Source organism: Ylistrum balloti, unplaced genomic scaffold (assembly GCF_031769215.1).
Source record: "Ylistrum balloti isolate Yb309-2 unplaced genomic scaffold, AGI_CSIRO_Ybal_v1 Utg370468, whole genome shotgun sequence".
Lineage (NCBI taxonomy): Eukaryota > Metazoa > Mollusca > Bivalvia > Pectinida > Pectinidae > Ylistrum > Ylistrum balloti.
In genome coordinates, this window is record NW_026782308.1 from 310,978 (window position 1) to 324,468 (window position 13,491).

Consider the following 13,491-nt stretch of genomic DNA (forward strand, 5'->3'; position numbering starts at 1 on the left):
ATCAGCTGATATACACAATGTCAGTATTACTGGACCACAGCTGTTTCTGTAACAGACACATGTATCAGCTGATATACACAATGTCAGTATTACTGCACCACAGCTGTTTCTGTAACAGACACATGTATCAGCTGATATACACAATGTCAGTATTACTGGACCACAGCTGTTTCTGTAACAGACACATGTATCAGCTGATATACACAATGTCAGTATTACTGCACCACAGCTGTTTCTGTAACAGACACATGTATCAGCTGATATACACAATGTCAGTATTTACTGCACCACAGCTGTTTCTGTAACAGACACATGTATCAGCTGATATACACAATGTCAGTATTACTGCACCACAGCTGTTTCTGTAACAGACAGATGTATCAGCTGAGATACACAATGTCAGTATTACTGGACCACAGCTGTTTCTGTAACAGATACATGTATCAGCTGATATTCTATACACATGATGTTAATTAAGCTTGAAGTATCCTTTGTATAAGAGAAATCTATCTGTTGGATGAGTTGGCCCTTGTGCTATTGAGCTAAAAATTAGTGGGAATGTTAAGGAAAGGTGACCAACAAAGTGCTGTTATTTTTTGACCTTGTGAGAAAATTTTGATACGGTAGCCAGGGAGACTATTTCGAAACAAGATTGCACAGTCATGGTTTTCCCGTGCAACACCTATTTCAAACTTCTTCTCCAGTTTCACCAGTTGGATTGAGCTCCAATTTTACTGTCAAAAAATAGGTAACACTTGTTACAGTTACCTACTTCTCACCTACCATGCTCTGGTTGATTAAATGAACTTCTGAATAGTGTTGTTCCTGTAGGTTTCAGAGACAAAGAGAAAATTTGTGAAAGCTTTCAAAAATTCTTAAAAATGAAATAATTTTAAAACTTGGGAAGCCTGCAGCTGCTCTTTGACAAGAATTTGTAAGTTTTTCGTACTCTGGTTAAACCAAACCAAGAGGGAATCTGCAATTGAAACAAATATAATCCCAGAATAATTTTGAAATAAACTTTTTTCTTTGCATGTTTTCCTACAACTTTTTACCCGGGCTTCATTTTACAAGCACAATATTCTGTACATAATGATGTCATATACAATTATGATTTAATGCTTGAAGCCCATATATTTTTTTTCATTTTCACAGAACATCAAATATAATGAGACATTGATATTAATTTATTTCCACATCACTATTAAAAAAATTTCAGATTATGATAAAATGATAAGAGTATGGGTTAAAACAATTCAATTTAAAGTTGGAGAGGTTTTGATATCAGAATTCTTCAAGAAAATGTCGAGAAATAACAGTCTCACTTCGAAATGTCCAGAAATAACAGCCTCACTTTGAAATGTTAAGAAATAACAGCCTCACTTTGAAATGTAAGGGTAGGACAGCCTTACTTCAAAATGTCAAGAAATACCAGTCTCACTTTGAAATGCCAAGAAATACCAGCCTCACTTTGAAATGTCAGGGAAGGACAGCCTTACTCTGAAATGTCAAGAAATACCAGCCTCACTTTGAAATGTCAAGAAATACCAGCCTCACTTTGAAATGTCAGGGAAGGACAACCTTACTCTGAAATGTCAAGAAATACCAGCGTCACTTTCATATGTCCGGGAAGGACAGCCTTACTCTGAAATGTCAAGAAATACCAGCCTCACTTTGAAATGTCAAGAAATAACAGCCTCACTTTGAAATGTCAAGGTAGGACAGCCTTACTTCCAAATGTCAAGAAATACCAGCCTCATTTTGAAATGTCAGGGAAGGACAGCCTTAATTCAAAATGTCAAAAGAAATACCAGCCTCACTTTGAAATGTCAAGAAATACCAGCCTCACTTTGAAATGTCAGGGAAGGACAACCTTACTCTGAAATGTCAAGAAATACCAGCGTCACTTTCATATGTCCGGGAAGGACAGCCTTACTCTGAAATGTCAAGAAATACCAGCCTCACTTTGAAATGTCAAGAAATAACAGCCTCACTTTGAAATGTCAAGGTAGGACAGCCTTACTTCCAAATGTCAAGAAATACCAGCCTCACTTTGAAATGTCAGGGAAGGACAGCCTTAATTCAAAATGTCAAAAGAAATACCAGCCTCACTTTGAAGTGTCAAGAAATTACAGCCTCACTTTCAAATGTCAGGGAAGGACAGCCTTACTCTGAAATGTCAAGAAATACCAGCCTCACTTTGAAATGTCAAGAAATAACAGCCTCACTTTGAAATGTCAAGGTAGGACAGCCTTACTTCAAAATGTCAAGAAATACCAGCCTCACTTTCAAATGTCAGGGAAGGACAGCCTTACTTCAAAATGTCAAAAGAAATACCAGCCTCATTTTGAAATGACAATAAATAACAGCCTCACTTTGAAATATCAAGGTAGGACAGCCTTACTTCAAAATGTCAAAAGAAATACCAGCCTCACTTTGAAATGTCAAGAAATAACAGCCTCACTTCCCAATGTCAAGGTAGGACAGCCTTACTTCCAAATGTCAAGAAATACCAGCCTCACTTTGAAATGTCAGGGAAGGACAGCCTTACTCTGAAATGTCAAGAAATACCAGCCTCACTTTGAAATGTCAAGAAATACCAGCCTCACTTTGAAATGTCAAGAAATAACAGCCTCACTTTGAAATATCAGGAAAGAACATCCTTACTTTGAAATGTCAGGGAAGAACAGTCTTACTCTGAAATGTCAAGAAATAACAGTCTTACTCCAAAATGTCAAGAAAAAAGTCTTCCTGTGAAATTTTATGAAATTTTGCTTTGAATGTTAATGGCATGACAATTCCTAAAATGTTCCAGATTGTTATTTTTTGTACCCCATGAAATCTCTGAATTTGAATGAAATGAATCCTACTTTGCCTATGGCAAGTACAGTTTCATTGGTGAAGTGAAGTGAAAACAATCGTAACTATGTATAAATCAGAAAGAAGAGGTTTCAAGTTAAAAGAATTTATTACGTTACAGTTCCACAGTACAAATAACATACGTTTTAACATTTACCCTGAAACTATCAAAATCACAATTATCACTCTCCATTCAACGCAAACATCCCTTATCATGTTTTCACATTCCACTCGCATTTACAGACAACCATGTTTGTATGGTAAATCAAGATTCCCTAATATCAACAAGTCTGCAGACTGAAAGATCTATAATATGACATGAACAAAACTTTTTACATGGATTTAATTTTTTTTTACTTTTTAAATTATACGTTTTCTGATTAAACAGAATTTTACAGTAAAATGTTCGACCAATATAGAATGCATGAAACAGTAAAGCATTGACATGACTAAGAACTAAACCCTACATCCATAAGAGATTGTTGTTACTGTCAGGCACTACTGAAAAAACAAGTTGGAAGAAATCAGTAGCACTCAACAGTGAAATTCCATATCATTCAAAATTATTGGTATTTTCAGAAACAACCATATTTACATATATATATTCTGGTTACCTTGTAAATGATTAAACCATGATTTAAATTTCTGAATTACAGTTTCATGAATTAATGAGGCTTTTGCCATGTGATCACATCAATCTCTTTTATTCAATTACTATATTAGAAATTCATTATACACAAAACACTTTTTACTTTTTAGCAGTTTAAAATCAACACCACATATGCTTGAATTACCGATTTTTAACATGCCTTGATCTAGAATACCTGCTTGATATGGAATGATAATGTTTCAAATACAAAAGTTTAAATTTATAAAACACAATTTTACCGAATTAACAATACTGTGGCTAGTAGATACAGTTACTACTTATGTATATATTCTAACAGTGATATTACTTTAGTGCCTCCATGCTGAAAACATCAAATAGGATTGCCCTTATTACAATTTCTTTTCATTTTCATACAGCAAAAATTGTGGATGTGCTAATTCATCATTGTATTAGATAACAAAAGAAGTAGACTGTGCTAATTAAAGTATGCTGGAGTGTATGATTCACAAACCCTATTACTGTAATAATGGTGTTATTCTGATACAAATAATGGCAAGAATTTAAGTTGTTTTTCAAAACACACAATTTCAATATGTAATGCTTTTAGATAACTTATATATGAAAATATCTGCTGGAATTTAAAAGCTTACTGATTAATCTTCAGACACAGACTGTTCTAGTATTGTATGAATATATATATATAAACATTGAAGAAACCTGTCTTAACAGCAATCTACAACCAAACATTTTGATAAATGGTGAATGGAAGCACAGAATTTTGGCAATTGTTCACATCCATATTGCTAATGAAAGGGAATTAACTCCTGACACGGAAGAATCCAATGATTGGGCTAATTTTACACTGACAGCCAAACCATCTATCTCATGATGACGCCAGTTTTACATTGACAGTGAAAATGTTTAATGATGGGAGTGAATTTTTCCACAGCCTACTGCACACACTGACATCTCAATAATTCAAAACGATTTCAATAATCAGTCATCTCTTGATCTAATAATTCTACTCACCTATGGAAAAAACCTACCTAGAATGGCTTAGTGTTCAATCCATTTGACTGGAAAATCTATATCAACATTTGTTGGGAAAATAAGAGACAGAAAATCTATTATCACACTCACATTGTTAAAAAGATTTAGAATTTTTTTAAAGCAGAAAGTAAATAAGAAAACTGAGAGCAAATTGAAAGAAAACCAAGAGAAAACCTAATAAATCCACATTAAAAACTGTTTAATGTACAAATGAGGGATGTATGAACACAAAGATGTCTGTTAGATATGTAAACTGTTTTTATAAATTACAATGTCTATATTGTTACTGCCAACATTGTACAGATCTGAGCACAAAACAAAACACAAACAAAAAAAAATATGTCAAAATAACGTAACCACAAAAATTACAACAGCAAATACAAACTCCAAAATTTCACTCGCTTGTGTCCCTTATATCTATCCAGTATTTTACTAGTACCAACTATAAGTTTGATACATAATTCTGTAAAAGTTTAGGAACATTGTACATCTTGCAATCTGCTTTTTAGGAAATCTCCAATCACTTGGTTTCTTCAGAATCATTTCCATGCCCTTCATATAAATTTACAACGAATTCGAAATTCCAATCTAGTTTTGAATTGAGTTAACAATACCCTACCTTCTAATTATAAAGGGGGACTGTACTGGAAATGTTATTTTACTTAATTCCTGATTACTATAATTATGCCAAACCGACTGTGCTAAACTGCATACCAAAAACCCATACAGTAAAATTCTGGATTTTTGTGAGGCTAAAATTTTGTGGTTTTCCAAAACACACCAATATGGGCACTTTATAAATTATACTCAGTAAATCTGTAATACTGGTAGGATAGGGAAAGATAACAGAAAAATAGGTTATAAGATATATTATGATGTGTAAATTGAAAAAAATCTGTCAAATCCTATCATTCCTTATAAATCATATACATGTCTTTCGTCAATGATTCAAATTTAATGGTGCATTCACCGAACATTCATACAATGCACTCTGAATTGTCTCCCTTGACTCAGTACACTTGTACTAAGACCACTCAAAACAGGTTATAAAGTATATTTTTACTCTCATTCCATGATAAAATAGTAAACCTTCAATATATCAACTAAATGCTGTAATTTTTTTCTAAGTTTTATCTGATTTATAAAATATTTCCCTTACCCTTGATTCATATAAAAATTACGTAAAACAATTCCTTTTAAAATACAACTCATTAAAATCGCAAGTGCATGTATCATCATAACGTTAAAGACAAAATACAATTAACAGTACTGTATAGCCAATTATCATATTCATGGGGATAATATTTTCACATTTTGCAGTACATTAGTGTGATTGCAAAAAAATTAATCTGTAAAATAAGAAGGTGTGCTTATTAGATGTCATTTTCTTATCCTGATCACATTATTTTTATTTGTTGAAGTGTAATTTGATCGTTTTAATATTAAAAAAAAATTGCAAAAATTTTGATCAGTGAAATCACAAGCTATACAGTACAGGGTATTTAATGTAACATGTACTCAAATGTCACATGACAATTAACATAAGTCCAATATAAAAGTTGTATCCATAAAAATTTCACTGGCCATGGCAGCTATTTCAAATGATTTCAGTAACATTGCTTGGTAAGATAAAACACAAATCACATTTAAGCGCACAAAAAAAAAAAAAAAAAAAAATGAAAGGAAAATCCATGATTAGGAAATCTAGCTACACATTAGTAATATCTTTACAGATGAGCCAATCAGCACCCGGAGAGGCCTGTCTACCCAGACAATATACCTTTCTAAACAATGCGTCTTCAGTCCCTTTCACAGGTTTATAACCCACAAAATGTCAGTATTCAGGTTATCCTGAAAAAATGAATCACTCATTGGAAGGACAATACAATATCACTGACATGCTCTCCAAAACGACACTATTCCTGCACAGCTGTCCTCCAATCATGACATTCCTTCACTCTAAATACAGAATATCATTGGTAAATATTTCACCAATCATCTCTTGTTTTCTAAATCCTCTGTATGTCTCTTTTTCATGGCACATATAACCTGGCTAATTGTTTAATTATCTAAAGAATTGTAAAAGCCAAGGTAGCACTGTCATTCTCACTGCCGAGTCCTCAGGGTGACACACACAAAAAACAGACATGACATACTCCGATGCTAATGGATTTCAATACTCTCGTAGTGTTCAAATCAAAGATTTCACAAAGAAGTATCCAACAGTTAGTTTCTGAGAAATCCTTCCCACTTCAGAAAAATGATCTTGTCCTGAATTCTGTTTCTATGAGACACATGGATATCATACTTAACACTTTGTCCTTGAATGACGTTTAAGTTTATATGAACAGATCGAGTTCTGATACACACGTATGTATACAACAAACATGATGATGTTCGGGTTTTCCAATTTTGATGTTCGTAATTTGACACAACAGAGGGACTGCTATACATCCAAATTCTTGGGTTGGATTTGAACGATGAAAGGTTCATGCCACATCCGCCGAAGATCTCCCTGTAAAAAGGATAAAATGTTAGTGACAAGATTCCTAAACTAACTCATTTGAAAAACAATTACAATGACAAATTATGCTTTGTAATATTATCACTTAATATCTTTACTTTACTAAAAATAAAAAAGGAAGAAAAAATTCTTTAAAGTCTTCATTATCAAATTATTTTGAACTAAAACATTCCTCTACAGTAATTCATCTTAAATCTGTCAACATCTTCACAAAGAATTCACCAAAATATGATGGACTGTCTCCTCCACACCGCATAACCAAAATATGATGGACTGTTCCCTCCACAAGGAATTCATCAAAATATGATGGACTGTCCCCTCCACACAGCATAACCAAAATATGATGGACTGTTCCCTCCACAAGGAATTCATCAAAATATGATGGACTGTCCCCTCCACACAGAATTACCAAAATATGATGGACTTTATCACGTTAAATAATATCTACAGGTGATAATCAAAAGGTGAATACTCCAACCCAAACATTCCTAATTCCATGTTTCTTTGTGAAAACCCCAAGGGCATAAATACCTGTCCAACACACCTTAGGTGCACAGGGGTCATATGTCAATACCAAGAGGTCAAAGACTGTGTCAAACCACAGACAAATTTATATATAACCATGTTCTTGTCTGCTTATGCTGTCATATCCCTGAGGTCAGGAAAATACGTCTACCTAAACTATTCTTACCACAGAGGTAGTGAGGACTGGTAAACAGTTGCCTCGCCTTTTATCATACCACTGAGGTCATGTACACATGCCTATCCCACCTATACTACACCCCTACTCTGTTATTTGTGCTCACCTTAAGGTACGCCATTGTCAGCAGCGGTAACAAGTAAACGGTACCCACCTGTACTACACCCCTACTCTATGTTATTTGTGAGAGTGCTTACCTTAAGGTACGCCATTGTCCGCAGGGGTAACAAAGTAAACGGTACCCACCTGTACTACACCCCTACTCTATGTTATTTGTGAGAATGCTCACCTTAAGGTACGCCATTGTCCACAGGGGTAACAAAGTAAACGGTACCCACCTGTACTACACCCCTACTCTGTTATCTGTGCTCACCTTAAGGTACGCCATGGTCAGCAGGGGTAACAAGTAAACGGTACCCACCTGTACTACACCCCTACTCTATGTTATTTGTGAGAGTGCTTACCTTAAGGTACGCCATTGTCAGCAGGGGTAACAAAGTAAATGGTATCCACCTGTACTACACCCCTACTCTATGTTATTTGTGAGAGTGCTTACCTTAAGGTACGCCATTGTCAGCAGGGGTAACAAAGTAAATGGTACCCACCTGTACTACACCCCTACTCTATGTTATTTTCTGAGAGTGCTCACCTTAAGGTACGCCATTGTCAGCAGGGGTAACAAAGTAAATGGTATCCACCTGTACTACACCCCTACTCTATGTTATTTGTGAGAGTGCTCACCTTAAGGTACGCCATTGTCAGCAGGGGTAACAAAGTAAATGGTATCCACCTGTACTACACCCCTACTCTATGTTATTTGTGAGAGTGCTCACCTTAAGGTACGCCATTGTCAGCAGGGGTAACAAAGTAAATGGTACCCACCTGTACTACACCCCTACTCTATGTTATTTGTGAGAGTGCTCACCTTAAGGTACGCCATTGTCAGCAGGGGTAACAAAGTAAATGGTATCCACCTGTACTACACCCCTACTCTATGTTATTTGTGGGAGTGCTCACCTTAAGGTACGCCATGGTCAGCAGGTGTAACAAAGTAAATGGTACCCACCTGTACTACACCCCTACTCTATGTTATTTGTGAGAGTGCTTACCTTAAGGTACGCCATGGTCAGCAGGGGTAACAAAGTAAACGGTACCAGGTAAAGAAGTGCTGGCTGAGCAGCCTTGAACACTTCTGATGACACAGTGGCTGTTAACAAACCTAAATTGTAAAAGAACATTAATTCAGAATGATAATTATAAGTGTGAAACGATATTAGGGATTTTTTGTTATTTTTTTTTTAGACTCTATCACACATATATTCTATCTGATTGTATGGAAATAAATGTAACAACCCTGAAACATCACCATTATATAAAACTCAACAGAATGGACCAAAATAGAGATTACATTGGAAATTTGTGTAACCATACAATGAGGTAAATAGAAACAAGTAGAATAAGAGGCTATCATGAGACTGATTTGGAATGGCACAGGACTGGACAAATTATCACTAATGTTCACCAATGAAATGGAAGCATCATAAAATGAGAAATATTTTACACACCTAAGAAATAACCTATAAGGGAACAATGGAAATATGTGAGTTTCTGTACGTAGTTGGAAGGTGGAGGTACACCTGCCTCAATCGAGGCCACCTGTGACTTCTTATACGCATCATAACGCAGCACAAAACACAAAAGTAAACCTGGCATCACCTACAATATAAACATATTGTGATACATCAGTAATGTCAGAACTTACTAAATCAATAGGACAAATTACATCTAAAACAGGACTAGATTTATGATAGTCAATCTGAAACCAGTCTTATCTTCAATGACCTAGATTGATGACAACTGTGACCTTGACTAGTCATCTAATAGACGATATAATATCTATAAGATCTATTAAGATACTTGGTACAAGCTGAGATGTATTGAAAACAATCTTTTATCCTGAACCGCCTATATGGTAGTCATACTCTTCCTCACATTCATAAAGTGACAATCAAATCATTTTGCAAACATCTTAAATTTTTTTTTTTATATAAGCCTTGATTCAAAAGAGTTATACTTACAATATCTCCCAACCCAAGCATGGAAAAGTGACTAGAATTCTGCAAACTGTAACATAATAGATATCATATCTGATAGAGCAGAAAATAAGGAATACATCTTGCTAATTACCAAATAAAGCATTGTACAAAAACAATTAATACAAAATGTACATTAAACTGATCAAATAGAACTCTAATATCATTTAGCATAAAAGTATCAAATTGCTACGCAAGAAATTGAGATATAAAATTTTTTTTAAAGATAAGTTGCAACATCATGAAAATAAATGAAAGAATCATCATTCTGTAGAAAATATCATACAGTTGTCTTGAAAACAAAACAAAATATGTGCTGACTAAGTCTTGTTACCTTGGAAACACTAATTTTCCTGGCAAAGAGAGTTTTGGGGCGTCTCTCATCAGACCATTCAGATGCAGCCTTTTGGCAAGAACTCCCACCTATAGAAACAAGATTTGAAGTGATATCTCCTCCAATAAACATTGAGGTGCTGAAGAGGGATTATTGTCACAGAACATTGAGGTCAGTCTCTGGTGCTGAAGAGGGATTATTGTCACAGAACATTGAGGTCAGTCTCTTGTGCTGAAGAGGGATTATTGTTAAATAACACTGAGGTCAGTCTCCGGTGCTGAAGAGGGAGTATTGTTAAATGAGACTGAGGTCAGTCTCTGGTGCTGAAGAGGGATTATTGTTAAATAACACTGAGGTCAGTCTCTGGTGCTGAAGAGGGATTATTGTTAAATGACACTGAGGTCAGTCTCTGGTGCTGAAGAGGGATTATTGTTAAATAACACTGAGGTCAGTCTCTGGTGCTGAAGAGGGATTATTGTTAAATAACATTGAGGTCAGTCTCTGGTGCTGAAGAGGGATTATTGTCACAGAACATTGAGGTCAGTCTCTGGTGCTGAAGAGGAATTATTTGTTATCAATGAGTTTTATTTCTTCACATCCATAATTTCAAAAAGTTTAAAGACATGAAAATATATTCTTTAATGTTAAACATGTGGTCAAGCAGAATTAAATTATTTTTCCTACCATGTGAACATAACAAATTTACTTCATAAGCAAAATATACACAGAATTGAAAGAATAGAAATTCAAGGTTTCACAAACAATCTGTATCCATATCTTGTGGGATCAAGTACCAAAGTTATAAAAGCAAAACACATTCATGATGTATTACAATCCAAGAACATCCCATACATTCATAAAATTTTATCCCTAAAAAAAAATCCTCACAGCGTTCTTTGTAGGAATATTTTTTTTATTTAGAATTCACCGATTTCATATATCGTATAATAAAGCAAACAAACAAAGACATGCTTGACTGGGGTTTCAACATTGTCACTCCTGTATGCTTCTCCAACATTAATAAAAAGTCATGTTATGTTGGAGTCTTCTTGTAGCTGATGGCTACCTCCCCGAACAATGTATGGAAGGCTAAGAGTAGCACAAAACACTTAGCAAGGGATTAACATCATATGTATTGTTGATCAACAGCATTCAGGAAATTGGCAGGACTAAAATTCATGTGAATTTTTTACTGTTAATCATTTTTGGACGTATGAATTAAAGGTTGTTAAGAATAATGAACCAAATCAAGACTGCAAACCCTTCCCCCTCCTGCAGACAATCAATGATTTTATAGGACACACCTTGAATCTTCATCTGAGTGTAAACTTTGATAAACTTACCGGATTTTCTGCAGGTCGAGTGGCTACCTTAACCATAACATTGGCACTAAATATGTATGAAGAAAAAAACACCTGTGAAAAAATAACAGTAAAATTACATTTCAAAAACAGCAAAGTGAAAGTACAGCTTGGAAACCACTGGAAATATATGTATAACAATGTAAGGTTTGCAAAATAAAAACCATGATATTATTACATCTGTGTGACTGATGAGTCACATTTAAAGCGATGAAGATCAAAGATAATTGAGAAAAAGGTTTTACTATATTGACAAAATTTTGTGATAGTTTAATATATTTACAAATCTGGAGGTGTTAATACTTACCCAGAACACATCATAGATGAGGAGACCAACAAGGAGCAAGGTAGACACCTTGAGACTGGGTAATCGTACAAGGGCTATAAATGCCACACACAGACCCATACCAAGGGCTGTAATACAAAACATGTACATTTATAATGAGCTATGAATGCCACACACAGACCCACACCCAGGGCTGTAATACAAAACATGTACAATTATAAGGGGATATGAATGCCACACACAGACCCACACCCAGGGCTGTAATACAAAACATGTACAATTATAATGGGATATGAATGCCGCACACAGACCCATACCCAGGGCTGTAATACAAAACATGTACAATTATAATGGGCTATGAATGCCACACACAGACCCATACCCAGGGCTGTAATACAAAACATGTACAATTATAATGGGATATGAATGCCACACACAGACCCACACCCAGGGCTGTAATATAAAGCAGTCAAATTAAACATTTCTTCTGGGGAAAATACTTTCTCAAGAATTAAACTTAACTGATAACATTTCAAAGTCCTTTAACGTGAAAATATTTTTTCTCAGGTAAATCTTAGGATAATATCCACAGTTGCCATGGTGATTTACTATCTGTATCTAATCAATGAGGACTTGTACAAACAATGGTTGCCAGGGTAACATACCGTCCATGAGTAGCCAATGTCCAGTGAGGACCCAGATGCACACTATCAAAAAGGCCAAACAGAAAGAGAGTATCTCTGCAGCAGTGAACCGGCCACACACACCAAACGATATCCTGGAAATTTAAAGAAAACATTTTCAGATGGTTGGATAAAATAAAACAAAAGGTCAAATAAGCCTGCATCATTCATCAGAAGTTGTTCTCAAAAAAATATCACATACATAATCAATTATTTATTTAAATTAACTTGACAGCTAGTAAGCCAACTCTCCAGTCTAAATGTTATTTCTCTACATCTTACACACCTGTGTTAAAATATTCAACAAATAAGTTATTCCTGAAAGCTACAATGATGACTATGACCTTGAATGATTCAGTCTTTATATTACAAGGTCATTTCAGATCGGAACGTTTGAATCATTTCAAGCAAAAAAGTTAAGACTTCATGGCTCTTTAAAAGAAATTCTTTGTTTTAAAATTTTTGATCATTTCACCCTTGACTGAAAATTAAGTTATCTTGTCATTTCTTTTTTACAACTTTGTAACAACATTAAGAGAACTATTTGCTCCATATCATGACTCTCAGCAAATAGGGTCTTCAGAATTCCTTGGTTATTTGTTTCAACACATTTAAACTACAATCCTAAACATCAGTCATAGTAACTCATTGTTTCAAATAATGTTATATTCAAGCAAACTCCTGATTAAACTTTTGTTCAATCAGATTTTAAGAATAAAATATTTTGATTGAAAGTTTGTGGACCCCAGCCAGATGGCAGATGTCAAGCTTATTGTGCTTCTAGTCCCAATTATACAGGGACTAAAATAAAGCTGGGTATATGTAATACTTACTTTTGTCCGCTGGAGCATGGTTTGATGAGGTACTGCGACATTGGTAAGAGGAGAAAGGCAAATGCTACTGTCGCCAACACTGAAACAGACATTCAGGAGAATCTAATCTACAAGGCAACCAATATCTAACAATGAATAAAGGATAATATCACAAGAAA

At 34.9% G+C, this 13,491-nt stretch overlaps 1 protein-coding gene across 2 annotated transcripts in view; it reads right to left on the reverse strand.

Moving 5' to 3' along the window:
* Window positions 1–2,949: 2,949 nt before the first annotated feature.
* LOC132555278 (signal peptide peptidase-like 3) overlaps window positions 2,950–13,491 on the reverse strand; it is a 49,226-nt gene continuing 38,684 nt past the window's right edge. For both annotated transcript variants that reach the window (XM_060219633.1, XM_060219632.1), the window contains exons 6-14: window positions 13,334–13,412; window positions 12,483–12,595; window positions 11,839–11,945; window positions 11,514–11,585; window positions 10,171–10,259; window positions 9,822–9,867; window positions 9,309–9,459; window positions 8,853–8,962; window positions 2,950–7,034 (exon numbers count right to left, since the gene is read on the reverse strand). In XM_060219633.1, the coding sequence (XP_060075616.1) occupies window positions 6,966–7,034; window positions 8,853–8,962; window positions 9,309–9,459; window positions 9,822–9,867; window positions 10,171–10,259; window positions 11,514–11,585; window positions 11,839–11,945; window positions 12,483–12,595; window positions 13,334–13,412 (836 nt within the window). In that variant the 3' untranslated portion in view covers window positions 2,950–6,965. The remainder of the gene's footprint in view (window positions 7,035–8,852; window positions 8,963–9,308; window positions 9,460–9,821; window positions 9,868–10,170; window positions 10,260–11,513; window positions 11,586–11,838; window positions 11,946–12,482; window positions 12,596–13,333; window positions 13,413–13,491) is intronic.